This window comes from Solenopsis invicta, chromosome 12 (assembly GCF_016802725.1).
Source record: "Solenopsis invicta isolate M01_SB chromosome 12, UNIL_Sinv_3.0, whole genome shotgun sequence".
Classification (NCBI taxonomy): Eukaryota; Metazoa; Arthropoda; class Insecta; order Hymenoptera; family Formicidae; genus Solenopsis; species Solenopsis invicta.
This window is the reverse complement of record NC_052675.1, coordinates 20,742,074-20,765,908: the sequence shown is the minus strand read 5'-3', so window position 1 is coordinate 20,765,908 and position 23,835 is coordinate 20,742,074. Positions and strand designations below refer to the sequence as shown.

General features: G+C 39.6%; 2 protein-coding genes across 4 annotated transcripts in view; one reads left to right on the top strand and one right to left on the bottom strand.

Moving 5' to 3' along the window:
* The window catches only part of LOC105202700 (hypothetical protein), a 41,263-nt gene that overhangs the window by 9,414 nt on the left and 8,014 nt on the right, over positions 1 to 23,835 (top strand). The window lies entirely within an intron of this gene.
* Positions 895 to 23,394, bottom strand: LOC105202699 (golgin subfamily A member 6-like protein 22). Of its 2 annotated transcripts, XM_011171327.2 has the most exons (14): positions 23,237 to 23,394; positions 22,281 to 22,467; positions 21,492 to 21,845; positions 21,017 to 21,290; positions 20,582 to 20,695; positions 18,167 to 18,256; positions 7,234 to 7,323; positions 6,904 to 7,026; positions 6,300 to 6,629; positions 5,898 to 6,119; positions 4,908 to 5,762; positions 4,675 to 4,794; positions 2,850 to 2,985; positions 895 to 2,314 (listed from the first exon to the last, which is right to left on the bottom strand). In XM_011171327.2, exons 2-13 carry the CDS (start codon positions 22,460 to 22,462, stop codon positions 2,962 to 2,964), a joined length of 2,778 nt encoding a protein of 925 aa, XP_011169629.2. In that variant the 5' UTR covers positions 22,463 to 22,467; positions 23,237 to 23,394; the 3' UTR covers positions 895 to 2,314; positions 2,850 to 2,961. The 2 variants fall into 2 exon arrangements, with proteins under 2 accessions (XP_011169629.2, XP_039312069.1); XM_039456135.1 differs by lacking the exon at positions 895 to 2,314 and having other exon boundaries at positions 2,849 to 2,985; positions 4,142 to 4,794.

Below are 23,835 nucleotides of genomic sequence, written 5' to 3'. Positions count from 1 at the left end.
AGCATTCCAGCTGATTCCAGCATTCATCTAATAACCTAATTTGAGCTTGTCAAAATTTTTTGTAAACGATGGACGATTTCTCAAGAACGTCAACAGCCGCCGCGGTAAATACCAGTGTAGATAGATCTGTAAGTGAAATCAATACCAATAAAACGAGTTATTGGAAGCAAATGCTGAATGGCTACGAGAGGAGGAATGCTTCGTTGGAGAGGAAGCGTAGCGCACTCGTCGAGAGAGTCCGTTTCATGGAATGTACATTGCCGTCCTTGCTGATGGGCGTCGCTGCATCTACCGCCTACGGCAAACGAGGGGGTCCTGATAAACGGGAGAAGAGAAATCCCGAGAACACGTCCAAATCCACCGCCCAAAAATCGTAGCCGCAGAGCAGATTTTGCAAGATGTCTACTATCTCTATAAGCTCTATAATGCTACAATATTATTTAATATTAAATAATATTTCTGAAATATTATACAGTATTAATAAAAAATGTTATATGTTTACTCTTGATTACAATTGAATATTATACGAGAAGTAAATAATATTATTTATTTTTATATTTGAAATTATCGGGAATATTATAACTTTTAAATGTCGTAATTATTAAGTTTATGAAAATTTTATGCATAATAATTCACATTAATTTTTTACCACAATATTCGTAGAACATTTTATGATATTCCACGAATGCTGAAATAATACACCACGAATATTATAAAAACAGTCATATAACACATTAATACAATATTCCCATAATATTATTTTTATTATTTTACTTTTTAATAATATTCTATGAATATTGTAGCGCTTATAAGGATAGTATTTGTCGGCAGAAATATAACAGGATCATCTATCGACAAAATATGACAGAATTTTTAACAGTAAGTTAGACGGAAAACAGGTGGACAAAATTTTATTCGTTTCTTGCAGATACACATGCGACGAATAAAGTCAATTCTACGTACGACACGAACCTGTGAACGAGGCGAACAGCATCATAGCGGTCGAACAGAGGCGCTTGATCGAATCGTCGCTTGAATTTTCGCCTCGAAAAACCTTATACAGCATAAGTATACGGTACGCGTTTGGAGATATACACACTTCTCTTTTGCGAAAAAAATACTAAATCTACCAAATCACTCAAGGTCAATGTGCACGCTAAGGCACGCCATGTTCAAACGAATCGAACGAAAAGTAGGACTAGAAACACATCATTTACACTCTAATACGCATATCAATGAACATTAAATGCTGAAGCATACGTACACGTACACACGTATATATATATTTTTTTTTCGGATATATAAAGACACACGCAAGCCTAACTTAGTTTCGATAAGATTCATTATACTAGAAGGCAATTATTTCGCTGAATTATTTAATTCAGTATATAATTCTATTACGTACGTTATATATCGCGCAAAATTGACGTGCAAAAAGATTTAAAAGGAAAGTCTAAAAGAAGATATCGGAGTGAAGTGAATCGATCCGTTAAGGAATTTATATATTCCCTATATGATACGTACATATTACTTTCCTACAATTACTCTCTAACGACTCTTCACGCAGAGTGTATAATGAAATATAATAGAATTTCCAATGATCGTTGGTACAGTATAGAATCTTTGTTCTCGGCGCGAATGGCACCGCACAGACGTGCCTTTGTGGCTTGCTGAATGCGCAGCTAGCGTATCACGAATCGCGCGGTAATTTGCGACACGCACGCACACGTGTGCGAAGTGTGTCATCTCAAATTAGCTGATACGCGCGCAGTTTTCCCTTCGTCGTATCAAATTTAAATTTACGATCGAAGCGCAGATTTAAATTTCGATACTATTCGACGTACTAGGAATTCGAAGATACGTCATTTGATACGTCGCCGCGTCGCTTCGTACAAGGACACGCCCGTTTAGCGCAGTCGTCTCTTAATCTGATTTCCTCTCTCTCTGGGCGTATCCCCATTTCATAGAAATGCATCAATCGCAGACATTTCGAATAAATTGAAATACGTGAAATTATTTTGCAATAATTATTGCTCGCTGCAATAATTATCACGAAGCATCGTTACAGTTATTTTTTTACAATAACGCTTTATATTAATTTACGCTCGCGTGTGAAGGGTATTTAATCTACGGCTTATTTGGCACTTGATTTCACAGCTTGTATGAAAAGATTGGTCGTGACGTGGGGGAGGTGAAGTACGCCAAACCGAAGGTTCAGATTGGCACTCGATCCGCGGGCGCCCTCGTTTTACTTCTAGGACGTACCATTTCTGATCGTCACTTGGGCACACCAAGCAGCGCCAGCCGTATTGTCCTGTAACGATTCATAAAAAAAAAACAAATTTGTACGTGAACGAGCTGTTACTTATTAATGATTTAAAATTAAAAATGAGCTTTGACTGAAGCCAGACCAGTTGTAGATAAACTCATTCAAGATCAATTTGAGAAAGAACAATTTTATTGTATTATCTAAAAATTATATCTAAAAATTTAGTTAGATATAGATCAAAAAATGATTTTATGTTAGACTATCAAAATAATTATATAAGACGTTCAAGCGTGATGATACTGCAAAAAGTTTTGACATTCTAGCAGCCAGCTTAATGTCCAATATAAATTTTTTTAATGATTTAACATAATTATCTTCAGATCTGTATTTCAGCAAAATTGTCTTTTCCGTGTGTAAGTTTTTGCTTTACTTGCAAACATATATCGGATACGCGGATACTTAAATCGACGTCGAATTCGCACAATAAATTAATCTAAAACTCGTGTTTGGAAGCGCACGGGAAGCTCACTACAATTTGCCGCTTATTAATATTAATGAGCGTTTAGAAACGTTATCTTACCTCGTTTGTGCCGCGGATTTCACCCACGGGTTCGTTGACTCTACCGTGGAACTCGTGGGTTGATGGACAGCGTCTGCGACGACGAGAGACGACGGAGAACCTCTTCTCGCTTTTATCTCCAGCGAAAATAGATCACCTGCGGTAAAATACACCCATGGTGAAGAGCACGAGTTTATATCACGTTTTTCCCGTACAGCACAGAAATTTCCAATTATATTACAATTATATAACATTGTAATGTTGTAATCTTGTAAATTGAGATAAGATACCACAGAGACATTGCAGTTTCAGTAATTTCTGGCTATATTAGCTACAAAAATGTTGCAAAAATTATTACGGGGTGCAATACGTACACTGCAATGCTGCAATAAAATTTTTCCGTGGAATGTTTCTGTAATCGTTTCGTGCTGTACGAGCTCTAATGTTTTCGCTGCTAATAGGGACGATAATAGCGTACTGCTAAATGTCCTTTGCATAAAAGGTGATTGTAGTCGCTTAAAAGGCTTTTCTGTGTGGCAGTCGAGTCCGCGATGTAGCGGTAATAGTTTAAACGTAGTAAAAATTTACAAGATAATATCGCCAAATATTAAACTTTGACGCGTATTCTTTTCTCAGAAACAAAGTGATGCGATTTTTATTTGAAATGAAATTAATGTCCGCTGTCGAATTTTTACGAACACGTCCATGCCATGGATGAATTTCTATGAGACAGATGAAGAAAATAGGAGAAGTGAAGCACGATCATTACCATCACCAACTGGTATGAAGCACGCAATGTATTTGTAACAATGTGACTACGCCGTGTAGGCGGAAACGTGCTGCGAAGCGTTACTACAGTCCAAATAGCTAGTCACAGTATTTCGAACGACTCGATGGATGTTCTCTAATTAAAGTACATAAAAGAAAATCGTAAAGCGCACGTACACTGAATCTAATAAAACTTAAAACGTGATTTACTATCAGCGATAATTTTGAGAATATTAATGTATCACAGGCATAATTGGAAAAAAAAGAAAATAAACAGAATTCTAGCGCCACAACGTCCCAGCAAGCAAAAGTTATGAAATGTTAGCAGTATCCAAGACAGCCAGGTTTGCTGAGAACAGATACCGCAGAAAGGTCGACGGACTTTGCAGCCGAGACACTTTGCAGAATCTGTACTCGGCAATTTGGACAATCTGGGATATTCTTTGGCTACACTTGGCCAACGTGTTTGAAAGTTGCATTTTTTCTTTTTTGTTGAGTCAAATGAAACTGAGCTCGTCAGTCGTCTGTCTCACATACGTACGTACTTAAAGACGTAAGGTAGTCACGTAGACGGTTAGCTTTCCTTCTCCTTCTCCTCCTCACCTCCTCATCCGCACTTTTTCTCCACGACCTCGGTCTTCTTCTGTGTTCGTCGCTATTTTCTGGAAGCCGTCGCTCCGGAGAACACGCGCTTCGTTACACGCGCGATCCTCTGTCGCGAGGGTGGTTTTCCAGCTTCTCAAAAAAACTACACGTCAACTTGGGCAGGCACCAGCTTTCAATTATAACGCGAGCACAACTTTCTTCGGTGTGAAAACGGGGGATTACATTGCGAAAGTTTACTATACGGTGTTATCGGATTTTTAAGCCACGCCCGTCTTACGGTTAGAGTTCGTTGTGTTATAAGGATTCGACGGATAGCGACGGCGTGAGGCTAAACGCAAATTTCCTGATATAAAACCAACGGATGGTTCCTCTGCCCGAAAGAGACGTCGCGGACGAATCTGACGTTTGCCACTCTTGCTGTTTTCACGGACCGTTTTTCGCGCTCGTTACTCCTAGCTCGTCTTCGGCTAACCTTCTTTTCCGAGTCGTTTTTGGTAAAATCTTTAATGGCCGGTTCTTCGGATTTACAGACTTTCAGTTTGTCCTCCTTTTCCTTTTCCTTTTCCTTTTCCTTTTCCTCCAGGGATACAAGCTAGAATATGCAATTAAAGAAGAGATACGTCATCTCGGTTACAAATAAGAATTAAGGCATTGAAATTGAGTTTATAAAAGGAAGTAGGTCGGTACAACGTACGAATTACGTACCGTGACATTACATTGAGCACCCAGAATCAAACTCTGCTGGTCGGAGTTGTTTTTATCTTGGCATCGGGAGTATTCCGTGGCCACGTAGTTTCCATACGTTTCGATGGTCTGAACAGCGCGCGTGCAGTTTGCATCTTTAAGTTGATCTTGCACATCTTTCGAATTCTGTGTATCTTCTGGAACTTGGTGTTCATTTTGGCCCACGTCCTTCATTTCCTGTACGACACTCGTCTCATCTCCGTTCCCGCTGTCAGCCTCGTCGAGGGTACATTTCACGATAGTCCGCAGTTCGTTCTCCAACCAGTACGTTCTCTCTGTAAGTTTGTAATTTTCATCCAACAGTTCCTCCTCCCGCTGCTTCGACAGCCGCTTCTCTTGTTCCCAGCTCCTCTCGGCTTCCTCGTACTCCTCGAGTCTCTCCTCGAGGTCGCGAACGCGCTCCTGGTAGGAGGTCAGCTGAACTATCGAGTCCATTGTCGACACGTCGAAACAGATCTTGGACGTATCAGTCGGATGGAAGGCCGTCGGCGTTGTGATCTTGGCCGCTCGTTCCTGAATTCGGGCTCTCAGTTCTTGGAGACGCTGCACCTCCTGTAGGAGTTCGCCGGACGGCGCTTCCGTCTGAGTACCGCAGCTGGCAAACTCGACTTCGCGCTCCTCCTCGTCTTCATACCCTTTCTCCATCTCTTCCTCCTCCTCTTCCTCCTCTTCGAAGATGCCACTCTCTTGAAGGGTGAGCGGCGGCTTTCGCGGTAACACGGGTGACGTGGACTTTACAGAGTTCGTCGTAGCATTATTCGTGTAGGGTATCACGGTCGCCACGGCGCGGCTTCTCTGTTTGTTGATTGAATAATCCTGAAATATTGTGCGAGAGAAATAAAGATATCAGCTATAATCTTACGATATTCTTTGAGTGATCAATTATTTTATCATTCGTATCGATGTATAAAGGAATGATTCAACGTTATGTGTACGTAGAATAAAGCTCACCTTGTTCGTATGAGCAGGTTCCGGTGAAACGATGCCGCTGTCCACCGCATCGGGGCTGTCCTTGCGCAGGGGTATTTCCTCCATTTCGAGCAATCGAAATTCTAGCAGTTCGTTCTGCTCGCGTATCTCCGCGAGCTCAACCAAGAGCGCGGCCTCTCGTTCCTCGGCAGCTCGAAGCTTATCATTCAGCTCGCCCAACTCTTTGTCACGATCGGGACATCTCTGCGAAAAACAAAAGTCTTCTTTATCTAAACTCTCAAATGCGCAATATTGGGAATTTTAAAAATGCTTAAAAAATTCTTAATATTTAATATCTGCAAAATTCTAGATTGTATTGTATAATCTACATTACAATCTTAAATGAAGGAAAATTGCAGAGAAAAGTACGCGAAAAAATTGTACCTCTTTCTCCAAGAGCACTTTTTCCAAGTCGCCAATTTGAATTCTGGCATGCGACGATTCGCGTTGCTCCTTAAGAAGCTTCGCCTGTAACTCCTCGATCTCGACGAGGACAGCTTCGTACGCTTCTCTAGTGACACCGTTGCCCTGCCATTGACCATAGCCCCCAGGTTGTGGCGACATCGATGACGGGGCGCTCGACAGAGCGCTATCATCATCTTCATGATCCTCCTCGTCATCCACTTCGGCCACCGGCTCTAACTCGAGCCACTGTTTATAAAATTCCTCCTTCCTTTTCTTGTTGGACAACTGCTCTAGCTTTCTCTCTCTTTCCTTTAGTAATCAGTAACAGAAAAGAGAAGAGTTTTTATATTTCCCGAAATTTAATTTCCAACTGCCCAAATTTAATATCTATCTATTTTTCTATTATACGTATTTTTCAAAAATATGTTTTTTTAATTCAGAATTTTCAGATTGAAATATTTTTTTTCCAATGATGTAATAACTTTAATATTCCGTAACTCTTCAGAATTTATAAGAAGTAAAAAAAATACCTTTTTTTTCAAAATTTTAATTCATATCTATTCTCTTAAGAAAATTCCATTACCTTAACTGCCTGTCTAAGTATTTCGATGACTTCCTGCTGCTCAAGCGCGAGTTCACGGAGGCGCTCGACCTCGATTTCATTTATGGCTCTGTTGGATTCTATTGCGCGCATATATGACCTCACCTTAAACGATACTCCACCTTAATGGCTTATGTCATTTCATATTTTTGTCACGATGACAAATATGTGAATTATTTGCGTACATATAGACATATTTGAAGTATTAATCGATTCATATACAAAAAATAATTAAATTATTTCGTACATGTGTACGTTTGTATTGAAGGAATTATTAAAAAAAAAAATTATTTGTATTAAAAAATTGCATACCATGTGACTGTCGTCTTTGAGAACCTTCTTCTCTATGCGAGATGCCGGCTGTATCGATCGGTTCCCCTCGTTCTCCCGTAACTTCCGCATCTGTAACATCAAAATAAATAACCCTCAATGGACGCTTTCATCGTAATAGTTATTCCTGTAGGACCTGTAGGTGGACAGGTGTTCTTTGGATTTAAACGAAATTTGATAAGAATTGCATTTTGAGCAGTAAAGCAAGAAAATACAAAATTTTATAATTATCATTTACAAAAATCATTAAATCAATTCGAAAAATGGCATTAATTTAAAACATTATCGAGTAGTGTCAATTTCATTTTCGCAGAGTTACAGTTATTTCCCCACAGTTTAATGATACTTGATCGATTAACGATTTTTAATCGAACCATTTTTGATCGAACAACTGCGAAATAAATAAAGTTATTTGCATTGAAAGGATGGCAGGCGCATAATGTTATTGTGGCTTTCTTCCAAACAAGAGTTTCATTGTTCGTCGTTAGCGTTGTTCGGAAGGAAGTAGCAGAAATCTATCGCGATCGTTGTAGCGAATTCAGTCTTCCGGCTGAACGTCATGGTCCGATGCGACATATGTGCAACGAGCCGGGGATCGAGCCGCGAATGGGGAAGGCGGGGGATGGGGGAGAGAAGGAGAGAAAAGCAACGATTGGATTACGGAGAATCCCGAGAGTCTGGATGGACCGTTAGCTTGGCCCGCTGACATACAGCCGCGGCACGGTCTCTCCCCCTCGCGCCGCTCGCAATTTCCTTCCTCCTCAGGTGGTATCAACGTGCGGACCGTGCCGTGCGATGTGTGCGCGCGGCATCAGCGGCATGTACGAACCGACGAACGTGAAAGAGATGCGCCGAGAGCCGAGAGAGCCGAGAGAGCCGAGAGAGCCGAGAGAGCCGATTGCACCTTGCACGCTTGCCGCACCGCACCGCGCGGCACGACGATGCACTTTGCGCCATATATGTAAATTGTTGGACACGCGCGCTCGTTACACCGGCTCGTTTCACCTCTCTTCGGGCCAGGGGGATCGACTATATCGGATATAAGACATATTGGGACAGGTGAAACGAGCGCGTCACGCGTTACCGTTATCCGCGCTTCGCCGCCGCCGCCGCCACCAATGCTCGTCTCGTCTTGTTTTGTCCCGACGTTTTCTTATATTTATTCGACATCTGCTGTACAGTTATCACAGGGACACGCGTTGAAAATAATTAGCGATTTCGATGTGCGCAGAAATCATCTATTTTCCGAAGCTGCGCGGAGATTTCGCTCGTGAAAGAGATTTTACCCAGATTCTCCGACTTCTATACATAGATAATTAATACAAAAACGAGGGCAATGATTAAAAACGTTTCGGCGAATGAGTATAAGTTAATGATTATTCATAAATAAATCGATTGCCTTTGCCTTTCCCCAGTGAAAATATAACTTTCATTACCCAGTTTTTTCTTTTACGAATATCAATTACAACTTTTCAATTTGAAAAATGAAAATAGTGAAATCACATCACGATTCTCGAAATGAATAATTTTTTTTTTATTCACGTATTCCTTGTAAAATACAATTTTTATAGCATTTTTTTCTATGATTGACTAAAAGAGGGACGTTTAAATTGTTACACGATATCATAGAAAAATTATTAAACAAGAAACCACTAAAAAATATATAATCTTCATCTTCTAATCTTTATTCGTTTAGCACACACATATAATTTTTTTTATTTATATATCGTTCTATTCATACATCATCCAATTATTCGTCCAACATTGATCGTGACATCTTTACAAAATATTGAGACTGTTAAAAAAAAATTCTAGTCTTTAAAGCATGACAGAAAGTCTGTAATAGAAATCCGTATGTCTGATAACTCTATCGTACGATACAAAGGGAGTTGATCTATCTATCTATTTATAGATTCGTTCATTCTGTGAACAGGTTCAACAATTTGGGATATCCTATGGGAATCTCGCGTGCAACAGCTCGACTCGATCCGTACCATCCCATACAGTACCCGATCTCACTTTCACCGATCGTCTCCCGCCCCCGCTTACGATCTCGTAATCCGTCTGCGTATTTCTCGGATGGCTCGCGTATTTCTAATGCACTACCGTCCGTCCATTAAGGATCGACGGAACTTCCTTGTGCAACGCGCAATCGGTCCTTGCACCTCTCGACCGCGATTGCGATAAAGATTTACGTTTCGACTTTATTTTACTCGAGAATATAACCGGTTCGCAATAAGACATATAACAAGTACCAAGATATTTTTAGTTGGTCATATCTATATTTATCTTTTCTTTATTTTTATTAATAAATAAAAGTTAATGAAACTATTTAATTATTAACTGTCCACTATATGTATATAACACATAATCTAATAGTTTTTGTACAAATACCTTTAAAATTAATTATGTACAATTATGCAACATATTACAGATAAATTGACAGTAGCATTGATAAAAAAATCATAAATTAAACTTTGAAAATTTTAATTTCCAACGTACTTATCCTGCACGTACAACTTTCTTTCAATAAAAATATGAAATGTTTTTTTTTAATTCAGTAAATATAATTTTAGTACTGAAACATCTTTTTGACATTGTACACTGAAAAAACTTTGTTGAAAAATTAAAATATTTAGTCCGATACGTTCTAATATCGAGTTGATTTAGTTGTTGATTAAAAATTTGAAAAGTTGGCATGAATGAATTAAATATACCATTTTTGTGGTATGTAGCTAAATAATTGTTGAATTAACTCAATTTAGTTGATCGTATCGGATTAAATGTTTTAGTTTTTCAACAAATTTTTTTTTCACTGTACAAAATAGTAAATTTTAGTCGAAGTAATAGATAAAACCATTTATAGACCTAGTTTATTAAAATAGTAAAACTTTTTTAATGGGAGAACTTTCTAATAAATTTTATAAAGGAACGTTGCAATAAAATTCCATTTAAACCAAGAAGAAAAAAAATCATTAAATCGCGATCGTCTGAAATATAATACACTAAGTGTTTTTGCAGCTTTAATCAGATTGGAATAAAATTTTCAGTGTAGAATAAAAATGTGAAAAATGGCAGCTAGTTCCGTCACACTTATACGTTTTTCTCAATACACGCGCGGCAACATACGTCGCTCGCACATGATTTATTATTATATTCGATTCTCGCCAAGCCCTCGTACGCTGTCTGTCGCGCTCGAAGCGCGACTTTCGCTCTCATTGTCAGGTCTTTACTCGCGCTCGCCGACCCGCATGTAAAATCGAAATGTCCGCATTATCGAAGGACGTGACGTGGGTGCCGAAGGCGCGTATCGTCCTCTCTATCGCGCGATCGTCGCTTCTTACGCTAGGAAAGGAAGAGTCGCTAATTGCAACTGACACGCCCACCGTTGCTCAGGTATTATTAATAACGCACGACCGCAACGATTGGATTGGAATTACATAGACGTGAGAGCTACGTAAGCGCGCGCTCGCTCGCTCGCTCGCTCTTCTCTCCCACGCCGTCGCGTCGCGTCGTCGCGCGGATGCGGTATGCGGTGCCCAAGGCACATTGCGGTTTGACCACGAACTTGGACTTTGAATCATCCCTCAGGGTTTCTCAAAATAATTATTACCGTCGTTTACCCTCTCTTTCCTTTTTCTTTTAAATACTATAAAAGATTCTTTCATTTTCTCGCTGAGGTGCATCGGCTCGGGATGAGCAAAATGTCACGAAGAGCTCATCTCATCCGGCGCGGCGCGGCGCGGCGCGGCAAGTCGGTTGCCTGAAGCGCGAACGATTTCACGTGAACGTGAGTTTCCTTCGCGACAAGAAGATACAGAGATACAGGATCTCATCGAATTGTCGTTGCCTCCCATATCGATTCTCTCGCGCGCGCGCGGATCTCTTTATAAAGTCAAGGATAAAGGAGGCGAGGTTGAGCGAAGGTGTGCGTTGTTAAGTAGGCACATAGAGAAACCGCGACGGCGGCGATCCTCGAGGTGATCCGGTCCGGTAACGTGACCGCGGGCCTGATTGCGCGCTAATATATGTGCGCTCTCATGCACCGATGTATCACGACCCGCGCGCACGTTCGTATCTCTGCGGTTGGCTCGCGGAGCCGCAGACGAAAAGGGGGGAGGAGAGAGGAGGAGATTGGGAACTTTCTTCTGCGAAGTAGCTCACCGAGAGTGGCGCGGTATCGTTAGCTGTCGAGAAGGTACTTGCCTACCGGCGCGTTCCCCGCGCCGATTCTAGAAGGCTCAAGATAGAATCGAAGGGAGAGAAGGCGGCATGCCGGCCGTTCCACTTGCAATCGACGAGACGAGAAGAAGCCGAGGAAGCGCATCCGGTGAAATAACAGCGATCCGTTCGGAGCCGGTAGGTATCGCGACGGATCGCTGCCGCCTTTCTCTCTTTCTCGTCTCTTCCTTCACGCGTCGCCAAGTCATTGAAATTCATCCCGCGCGCCGCCTCAAAGGAGGACAATGGCAGATAGTTAAGTGCTTAAGGCATACTTACGTGTCCGCGCTCGTGCCTACACGCGCATCGAGACACACGTAAGGCATCCGCCTTGGATACGTGCGAGTGGCCGGACACGCTTCGACGAATTTGCGAATTTGCTTGGAAAACTCGGGGCCTCGCCCATATTAGCCGCTCATCGGCTTTCTCGCCGAATCTATTTGCACCCAAACTTTGTCGATCCTTCGTTCTTGCGAAATCGCGAACGTTCCGCGACGTTCCCGATTGTTCGATCTTAATCTTTGAGATTACGCCAACCAACGTAATCAACTTTGAAGTTAAGCTACTTTACGAGACAGCAAAATGCTCTTCTGTCTTGAGAGCACTCTTCTTTTCTATAGAACTAGAAGAATACAGAATTCAGACAAAAGTTTCTTCGTGTCAAAAAAATTTGTTTGATTCCAAGATATTTTTTATAATAGAAAGTCTTGTCCTTTTATTAGAATTAACGAGAAGTAATTTGATTGTGCAACGAAATTTTTTTTACATGAAAGAAATATATTTTCAAAATCAGAACAACTAAATGATTTCTTACATCTCTATCAGTACTTTCTTTGAATTAAAATTATTTGTTTAAATTAAACAAATAATTTGAACAAATGGTTTATCTATTTTAAAAGAGAATAACGTCGTTTCTTGAAATCTCAAATAAATTTTTATTTTTACTTCAAGAAACTAAATTAATGAAACGATTTCATCAATTTAAATATAATTTTTCTCTGTATGTAAAATAAAAAAATTGAAATATACTATTAGTATGTTATTCAGGTGAATCAATATATTTCTACCAATTATCCCAAGTTACAGTAACGTTTACACACGCGCAGCAATCACTATTATAATTCTTCATAATGAATGTGTATGACGACGAGAACTAAATCTTCACAATGAAAGGATTAACGGTTGGCACAATACTATATATTAATATGTGCATAGGATACATTAATATTATTTATAATATGATATACACTAACACTAATACATTTATGTATTCAGGTATATTGATCTAAGTTGATTTGTAAACTCGTTAAAAAATGTTTTTATTTGAAATCAAGTAAATATCTGTTCCCTCACAAAGTTTCGACAACAATGAGTACACTCTGCCGGCAGTTCGTGCAATAGTTCTTGTAACAACTCTGTAATGACTGCCAATTAGTCGAAAAACTAATTCCTCCTAAGAGGATTCCTACTCGCAGCTAATTGCTTCTTACGGAATTATCAGGTATTACCAGAAGCGCGGCGCTAATTCAACTGTGTGTGGCTAACTGGATCCGCGCTAGGCGCAAATGACTTCGCAAAATAACTCAATTACGGGAACCATATTGTTATAGTCGTACGGCACATTCGCGTTTTCTGCTATTTTTTTCTTTCTCTCGCGTCGCGACCCGCATTGCGGGATCGTTCCCACGGTACGTCGACGACACGCAACTTATGTCGATTTCCCTGGGAACGCGATCGACTCCACGCTCTATTCGCCTTCTACTCAGGGACAAGGGAAGGCGCCGGTGAAACTGGAGTAGGCGCGTGAAAATATTCAATCTCGATGACTGCGCGCGAGCAGGCGCTATCGCACTCGATTGCTCACGTATAATAACAGTGTAAATATTTGGGAATCCTGAGGGACGCCAATAATATCATCCACCGTAGTTTACAGTTTCGAATTGCGCGCTCGTAAAATCTTATCGTTATCTTTTTATTATTATTAGAAGAATCGTAGCCCTCATTTTGATCGAGTAACATTTTATAATTTTCTTTCACCTCATTTGCAGATGTTTTTTTTTCGATTAAAAATTTGTTGATTTTTAATAAATTAATATTATTCAAATAATATAATGAAAAAATTGAGCATAAAAGGCCAAGTCAATACGCGGATATCTGTGCGCTAATAAAAAAAAACGCGCAATCTTCCAAATGATATATAATAAAAATTGCAATGATTCTTCAACGGTTTTTATCAGGTGATTCGGAAGATTGCGCATTAAATTTTATCATGTAAATCTGAAGATAGCTCGAAATGGAGCCGAAACATGTAACTCGCAGTGGACAATACAATTATACTTTCAACAAAGATTTTTAATAAATTTATTAACGCATTGACTCCTCATGCCTATTTTTTCGTTACATTATTTTTGTTTCAACATTATTTAAATCAAGTGAGAAAGAAATTGAAATTGCTATCAATCCACCGCCTTATTATTATTACCAAGTATTTTATAATATCTCGCATAGCGATCAACTTTCGTGACGACGAAACCGAGTGGAAAGCATTATCATTAGCGTTATACGACGTAACAAATTATACTCGAAGAAAGCTCTCGCGTACAGAATCGAAATGTATAATTTATCGCATCGTCAATCAACATATTTATATAATTTACTGAAAAATTGATAAAAAAAAAAAAAAAAATCACTGAAAGTTTTTCTTTCTTAACGATGCTCCTAACGATGCTCTTTCGTAACGAGGCCTTAACGATGAATCATTGTAATGTCATTACACATGTACGAACATTTTCGCTATGATTTCTCGTATGTGATGGACGTAGAGGTGAAAGCCACTATAGCCGTACATAGTAGCGAAAAGGTTAAATTATAATTGCTAATATCTTCCCCTAATTTTACGTATGCTCAAGTGACACTTAAAAATACAAAATCTAAAATTAAAGCTGTAATTACCAATTATTTCGCCTTAATTTTCTATTAAAAGTAAAAGAGCGACACTTTAAAACGTAAATTCTGAAATCGCGTGTAAATGATAAAATTTACTTAAGGAAATCCGCGTTCGCGAGGCACGTCGCTCCTCTAACGGATATACCACGAGCGGATAATAACCGCGTAAAACGGAGGAGACAAGGGAGAGACCGTAATTCTTACCTCGTTCCACGCGAACCCCATGAAGCACACGTTGATCCTGAGAATTCATCACGTTGATCCTGAGAATTCATATAACGGACGTGAAAGGAGGGAAGAGATCGGGATGTGTCCGGTATACGCCTGGTATACCTATGCAAACGGATACACACGGAGATCCTTGCGAATCCTTGCGAATCCTTGCGATCCTTGTGTCACACCCGCGAGGGGGCAGGGGGGAGGGCACGCACCCGGGGGGAAGTGATGAGAGCACGTCGGAAGGAACGGTGCGCGCACGGCCGACGTCTAGACCAGACTGAAGAGAGGCACCTCCGATAATCGCGGGGGCCTTGTACGCTACCTGTGCGCGCGGAGTTGCGGAGCGGACCCGTTCCTCTCTTCCATTCCATTCGGAAAGTTACGGGCGTATCTACGGTTTGCTGACCTGGCAGGAACTTAAACCCGAGACACAATGAAATGTAAGATTAGAATCATAACTGCTCCCTGTCCCCTCCCCCCTTCCTCTGTTCCCTTTCCTCGTCAAAGGGTGTGACGCGAAACAATGCGCTCGCGTACCCTCCTATGTGCTATCTTCGTGTCGGAATCGTACCTGTGTGATTTTGACAATTGAGCACTCTAATTAACCCTTTCGTGCCTTTTTCCTATGAATAATTAGCATCTAATTTATACCTAAAGGTTTTTAGGGTCGCTATCAATTATAAATCTGCAATGAAAATTTAAAATGGCGGATGCAGTATAGTGGACCAAAGTATCGTCACCCCCAAGTCTAACGAAATTTAGTATTTTTATTCGCCGTATTGAATTTGGAAAGTTTGACTACAGATTTATAATCAGTGATTAGAAGTCCCAAAAACTCTTGGAATATTGGTTCATTCAAATCCCCAAAAAATGTATACTTTGTTCCGCCATTTTGAAAGTAAGTAGCAATTTTTTTTTTTTTATAAATAATCCTAACATTGACTTTCAAAATGAACCCAGAAAAAACTTACTATCTTAATTTTCGTGGAAGATATGTGCATTTTTCACTTTTACCCTATTTTACGAATTTCTGATGGAGTATGCAGATCAAGAGACGACGTTCCTAAAGGTGTTGATTTTTGATTGAAAAGTTTAACCCTTATCTTTAAATTGAGTCCAGGGAGAAGTTGTCATCTTCATTTTTAAAAGAGATGAATTTTTTAAGGTTTGTACATACATATATGTGTCACCAGGCACGAAAGGGTTAAGAAAACTTTTTTTTTTTAATGAGAAGGAAACAATTGATTTTGATTATCAAAGGCTTTTCCATTAAAATGTTTGATATTAAAAGAAATGGCGTTTAAACAAATTCCCGATAAGGATTGTTGGGCCATGAGTTTCTCTTAGGAGAGGAGAGTGTATGTCACGGGCATGCTATTGAGATTGGAAATTGAAAAGTTCCGAGACAAAGAATGAAACGTTTCTCGACGCGTTTCCATTCCGCTCTTTTTAGACCGGAGTTGACGAAACCGCTGACAAAGAAAATGAGACGCGGCTTTTATCTCGCTTTTACCGCTTTTACTGTAGATCCCGCGCTACCGTTAGCTAGCTCGATTAAGCGGCGATAAGGCGGGAAAGGGTGTCAATTATATTGTGCGGCGCACATAACTACAACCTTTTAGCTGCGACCGCTCGCTCTCGCGTGGCCTTTAAGTTCCTTTAAGATGACGAAGACGCGTATAATGCACAATGCGCGGACCGCCGCGCCGCCGCCGCCGCCGCCGCCGCGGCGCGGTGCGGCGGATCGTCTTGCGACGTGTGACCCGGTACGTTGACCCGACGATATCACGATATCCGAGTATACACCTTCGGCTAAAAGCGAACCATCAAGATACGAAATATCCATCGGATTCAGCGATTCGTAATGGCTTCGTTGAATCGTTAAACGCTTCGACGAAAGTGAGGGCCGCTGTCCGAAAAAGTAGCAGCTAACGTTGTCAGCGCATTTCTCTTGGAGCACGTCCAAATATCTAAGGCGCCTTAAGCGCACTTTGGATATCGCTTCGGTAATGGTTCATTAACCCTCCAGGCATCGGCGAGGGAATGCCATATAGTTTTGCGTTTAACAATGACGCAGTTCTAATGACTAACGACTCCTTTTGGTCTGCTTTCCTCTGCAGTTGTTTACTGGCAGTGGCTGAAGGAAAGCGGTGATGGGAAGCGGCGAGTATACTTCCGGTTTGAGAGAAGATGTTTTTTTTAAAAATCATCTTTTGCGCGAGTTAAATAACTGCTATTGTGACAGATGGCAATTTTAAGGGATGATTTGAGTGTAAGCCCGTTGATTTTATAACTCTGAACGAACCGAGTGTCCGTGCCAAAGGCAGGGATTCTAGGAACTCGATGCTGTATAAACTTACATCGGAAGTCACACGATATGATAATCGCGTGCACCGGTACGGTCCTCCAGGGTGAGACCGTTGGATTGTTCACACGAGACGATTCTTCACCGTCGCGCGCCTATCTGAGAACGAATGAAATAAGGAAGAATTCTAAGCGAGATACCTAACGAGACAAAAACGACTCTATTCATATTCATTCCGTTCGTGATAGATTAATTAAACAGCTATAGATGTGCTAGAAATAAATTGCTTAAAGGTCAATATCCGAAGCGATAGTATCGATATGCAAATTATAAAGATATCTTAATTTATAATACTTTTTAACTTTGAAATGACTCAAACAATAGAATTGTTGGTGAAATATCCATGAATAAATGTAATATATAAAATATTCTAGATCACGTTTTATCTTTACGACCAAATTGCAATCTACTTGTATATATAAAAATATTAAAAATCTAACATTAAAACAGAATTATTATAGCGGAAATAATAATTGTAGTTGGAAACAAAGGACTTTTCAAGTCTTATATGTAATTGCATAAAATAAACAATATTTCTTATGAATTTAATCATGTAGATATTAAATATTTATAAATCGCAACTTCCAAGGCTTAATATAATTACGCTTCTTCTTTCTTATAGAAGTGATTAAATATCGTAAAATAATAATAACATTATTATAATTTTATTTCTTTATACTTTATAAATTATCTATACAGCGCGTTCATTAAGTAATGTTTTTAATGCTCGTGGCATTATTTTTTATTCAAAATTGAAGCACTTTTTTATTAATAAAAATATCTTATATCAACAATGATGAATTAAGTAATAAAAGACTGTGTAAAAAATGTTAGAAATACAAATTTATAAATACAAAATTTTATTCAATTTAGATGAATATTAGGTAAAAATCTCAACTTGAAATGCACTTATACTTAAGATATTTGATGTTTAAATTTTGAAAAAAATAATATGCGCTTATCATGATTTATAGATAAAAAAAAGTCGTCTTCAATAAAAATAACATTGCGTGCACGATTTATCTGAAACGTCGCTATTATCGAACGGTCCGTGTAACATTTATAGAGATCTCTCGGTTCCTTATCGTTCCGCGTATCCGCGACATTTCTCGCGGAAGCGGAAAACACGCCATCAGTAAGTAAATGCATGCAGATTACACTCACCGTCTCCTGCTCCGCCGGCGCCAACTTTCGACGTTTCAAGAGCTTCGACAGCTTCTCAATCTCTCGGCTCTTGCCACGCAGCTCATCCATCTGCAAAAATTCGCAAAACTCGTTTGAATGCGGCGGATCTCTCGCGCGCGCGCGTGGACACGTGTGGCGAAAGTTGCAATGAGAAAAATTAACATCGCCGACCGATCGCGACGAAGAATGGGATACACGGCGATGACGAAGGGGAGGGGCAAGTGATCGGTCCCTTTCGTACCGCTTTCGAGCTCTCACCTCGTCCCACCGCGTTCAGTCAGGCCTGTCAGGCCCCGGGGGCCTTTTTGCCTTCACCTTGTCTGTACAGGTGTGGGATGAGAGAAACGCCGCACCGCGCGTTATCCACCGTCGTCGATATCCGTCGTAAGCATTCGTGGCGTTCGTTCGCACGTACATACGTACGTACGGGCGCGTGCATTTTGTTCCGGTTGCGCGCGATAGCAGCGCGATTTCTGAGAACGATGAATCATAACTTGGCGACCGGAAGTCTTAACTCAGTGGATTACTGCGATCGGATTCTGATCCGAACGATCCGACGGCTGCGCGCGTAAACGAATGCCGGGCGATCTGTCAAACTTGCATTTTCGGCTTGAGAAGCGATAGCTACAACCGCATAGCTACATCCATCGAATTCTTGACGTTAAAATACGCGAAAGCAATTCATTTTCATTCCAATTGCATTGCATTCTATGTCTAGTGTAAATATTGTTAAATTTGATTTAAATCTCCGAAAGATTCTACTATACAATTTTATCCTCTTGTAATATTAATAAAAAGTGATTATACTATATGTCTACTCTTCATTATATTATATGTATATTATATTAGAAGTAAATAATATTATTTATTTCAATATTTTAAGTTATCGAGAATATTACAGCTTTTAAATGTAATAATTATTAAGTTTAAGAATATTTTATGCATAGTAATTCACATTAATGTTTGAACAAAAATAATATTCATAGAACATTTTCACAATATTCCACGGATATTGAGAGAATATACCACGAATTTTATATAAAGCGGACATATAACATTATAATACAATATTCCTATAATATTAAAATAATATTACATTTTCGGAATATTATTTTAATTTTTAATAATATTTGTATACCATTCTAGGAACAGTGTAGCACTTGTAATGAAAGTTTTTTTTCACGAATCTGACGTTCGAATTGCCATTAGGCTTTTATTCGATAAACGAGACTCATAACTCTTCATTTTTGTTTGGCCGCTAATATGCTAAATCGACTCAGTCTCTTCGTCATCCTCGATATTTGGCTGCTCGCCAGGAATCAGGTCGCGATCGTATTAGTCCGCGCGCGCCGGCAATGCGGCAGGCAACATCGCTGCACGATTTTGACCGCAATGTGGCATGCTAGGAAGCGGGAAGTGCCTCCCCAAGCCTACACGGCGAACCGATGCATACGAACAAATATCTTTGAATTAAATATAGCGTCCGACGCGAACTTGGACGCGGTGCCGGCAGAAATTAGACGTGGACTTGGAATAAATCAATAGAAGAGAGCGTGCTTTCGTCGTATTTAAATCGTATATAATATTGCCGGTACATTAATTTAGAAATAAAAATACAAAACAAACTTGTATTCGTACCATTTAGAGCATCGAAAAAGAGGAATCTTAATTCTTTCGCGATTCGAAAAACATTATTAAATTATTAAAAAATACTCTATTTTTATTTTGATGTGTTTAAAATGATAGAACGAAAAAGAAGATAAAAAATTTATTTCCGTAAAAATTCACGAGTTTTACCACAGCGGTTGATTATTCATTTATTTACATCTGTATCAGCACACATTGAAAGGATTAAATTAAAAAAATCGGTTGTTTAAACCGACGCTCCGGAGGGTCGCGTAATTTTCCGTATTCGTTGCTGCACGTACAATTTGCCCTGCAATTTGCAAATTGTTGAATCACATCGAAATTCCGGAGCCCAAGAATAGCGTGGGAAACTCGTGACCATTTTGGGTAATCGCACAGGGAGGGGCATTCTTTTTCGTCGATGCTATGGCAAACCGTTCGCCGCGTGTCGGTAAAACTATTGTCCGAATAAGCCGCCGGGCCGGACTGCTGCATCCTGGACAGACTCTTTCCTAGTTAGTGCAGACCAGTACCGCAGGGCACAACTTTTTAATAAGCGTCTTCGAGGGGCCTCGTGCTGACGCTAGCGCTCTCGTATTCGCGGAGGGAGGGATATTTTTACGTGCCCGAATGGTGAATCGGCCTCAGAGCGATATATATTACGGGCAACTCTCCGAGCAACGTTCACGGCCGTATAATTATTAAGAGCCATTAAGGCGTTTAATGACGGCGCTATTGATATTTCCGATATCTAAACTATGCGCTTACCATTTTTATAGCTTCGCTGCGAAGTGATTTTCGCAATGCGGTAAGTTCAGCTTCGTGATTTTCCCGTTGAGCTCGTATCTCAGCGATGCGAGTTTTCTCGGCATTTAGAGCGATCTAAATATAAAAATGTCTCTTAATAAGCGAGAAATGTGGAAGGAACGAAGGTTCGTCGTGAACGTAGTAAATTAATTTTTCATTAAAAGGTGTCTCTCGAGAATGACATTTACTTAAGAATTATTGAGTAAAAAGATTTATCCGATTAAATTTTTAGTGGAGAAAAGTGAATGTCGAAGATATCGGAAACATTTCTTTACTTATTGCTAAAGTGATGTACATTTGTTATTAAAGTTGATCACTTAAAAAAATTTAAGCTTGGAAAGAAAACTTGAAAAATCTATTTTAAACAGTTGAATTTTAAAAATGTAAGATTCTTACACGCAATTTTTCTTCGAGTTTCTCGTTTTCTGCGCGTAGATTTCGTATTTCCGCTTCCTGACGGCGCGCATCACCGCAGGAAGAAGTAGCATTGGTATGGCGAGCGGTGCTCGCTTGCGATTTCACCAATTGTTCGAGTCTTCGTATCGTGCCCTCAGCTTCAGCTAAGCGTTTCCTGAGGGTTGACAATTCACGCTTGGGGCTCTCGTCTTTCGCGGCATTCGTTTTGAACGGCGGCGACGGAGACGGCGATGGCGACACAGATTGAACGATTCTGTGAATGAAAATATCATCTTCGATTTTTTTTTTTTTTTTTTTTAATTGCATTGATCGTATTCAAGTTTTGAAAATTACAAATTGATCATTTGCTAAAGCACGAATTCTCGGACTCGAGAATCGAAATAACTGCCATGAGAAATAAAAGATTGCAGACTTAGGACACGAAGTGCTTCAGGTTCGTAAGGATATACCTTACCTGGTCTTTAACTCGGCTATGATCGGTTGGTACTTGGCAGCCTCGGCAAATCTGGCCTCTCTGAGGGCAGTTTCGAACTCCCTCTTGGCAATTTTTGCCGCCCTTCGCTCTTCGTGTAGCTCTGTTCGCACGTTCGCCAGATCCTCGCGTAACCTTCGCGCTCCTTCCTCGAGCCACTGTATCGTTTTCCTCAATCTGGTTGCGTCACTTCTTCCCACGCCTGTTTCGCAAGACCGTGACATCTGAACATCTTGCGGATTTATTGACACAGTCGGATCCTTCTTTCTCAGACGTGGCAGCGATGAGTCCTTTTTATCTTCTGTATGTTCAACCCTTTTTTCGCTGGTTGCTTCACTGAGAGTAGAGAATCAAAAATTGCATCATTGTGCTAGAATACGTAATTAATTTTAAATAATATTCTCTGATTGATCAAAAAACTAAGCTCATTTCTTTTTTTTTTTTTTTTAACGCGAATCATAAAATCCAGCCAAATACAAGATATCAATATTTAATTAAATTTATCAAAATAACCGGAAAGATCATATCTCTATACAATTGTTATTAAAGTGATTACTATACAATTTCTTTTAAATATCTATTTAAATTCAAAAAGTGCTTTCACACTATAGAGTCGTTAACAAACTTTAAAACGTAAAAAAGACAATTCTTGATTTTCTTTTTGTATAATTAAAGTTTTTCTTTTGTTTAAATGAAACATCGTTGTTGCATTTTTTAAAATAATTGATTTTAAGTTCATAATTAATTGTAAATGCGTAAATAAATCCTTACGCATAGGAGTTGCACGACTCGTCGCGTCGCTGCGTTTTCTTAGGGATCTCCGAGTTTGTTGTCAGAGATTCTAATCGTCGTCGTTTTCTCGCACCCTCCTTGGGTGCGAGAATGTTGATTCCAGTCGTTGATTTGTTCGTGTTCGTCGGCTTGACGGTGTCTCCCTCTGAGGGGCTTGCCATCGTCGCTAGCAAAAAAAAGGTGGCAGGTATTTATAAACTTGTTCAAACGTTTATATATATAAACACATGCACATGCATATATGTACTCGTATATGATCTAGCGTAAGCGCACGTAATTAGAGAATTAAAAAAAAGAGTAGCTATTTCTATTCTTAAAACTAATTTAAAACAATTGCATTTAGATAACAATATTATTTCGTATGCGAAATATCAAATCGCTTTTAAAGAAGTTAAGTCTTTCAGCATTGCTATTCTTATCACGTAAATGTCAAAATTTCAAAAATTCTCTAGCGTTTAAAATTCTTTCTGAGCGAATTGGATTATTTTATTCTGTTAGTCCGAGTTCCAGCAGCTTTGCGAATGTAAAAACTAGTTTATAGTTTTAAACTTGTTAGAGTTCTAAATATTTTATATTAAAATTCTGCGAACGCGTGATTGTTCAGAGCAGAACAATAAATCTCTCATTATGAGAATATAAATACCACTTCCAATACTTTGGTACGAAACGTACACTAATGCTATTATCTTAAATGACTCATTATGAACTTTATAGAGAGTACGTGAGGTCAAGAACATTTTCTTTCAATTGCGAACTCTCTAATTAAATGGATTCTCCAGTGAAACATTTAAACGTTTCAAAGATCATACGACGATGGGACAGGAACGTAATTTCACGTGAAGTAAATTGCGGCGTAGAATCACACGCGCAATATTTTGTTAAATAGCTTACGAATATGCTACCGGTAAGCGAGAGTTACGACAAAACGGACTTACCGTTTTTCTTGAGGACGTGAGGGAATATCTTGGGCCGACCAGAAGGCCTCGTCGAGTATATCGTTGGATCTGGTACGGCGGGCGAATCCTCCTCGCGAGAGACACCGTCGCCAACTAAGAGAGACCGAGGCCCTAAACTACAGCACGGCCTGCGGTCGCTATATGTGCTAATCGCGTCATCTCGTCTCTTTGGCTCTATTTAGCTCTCATCTCTCCTGTCTCCTCACCGCGTGTGCCGCCCACCCACTCTAAGTTTGACTGGCTGTTCACGTCCGCTATCGTCTGCGCGAACTTGCTCGCGATCATTCTCGACAAAGTCTCACGATCAGAAGAGAGAACTTTCATTCGATACGAGATAATTGAGAAATATATATAGGCACAAATATGATATCGATAATTTCATTCTGTTCATCTATTGGGAACGTTTTATGAAGTATGAAGAGTGAACGTTTTCAATTACTTTCTCATCAAACTTTATTGAATTATATAAAAAAAGGAAAGGAAATTGATAAGGAGGAAATGGTAACAATATTAAATTAATGATCAATTAATACAATAATTGATATAAAAATGAAAATTTATTAAAGAGCAGACGGATC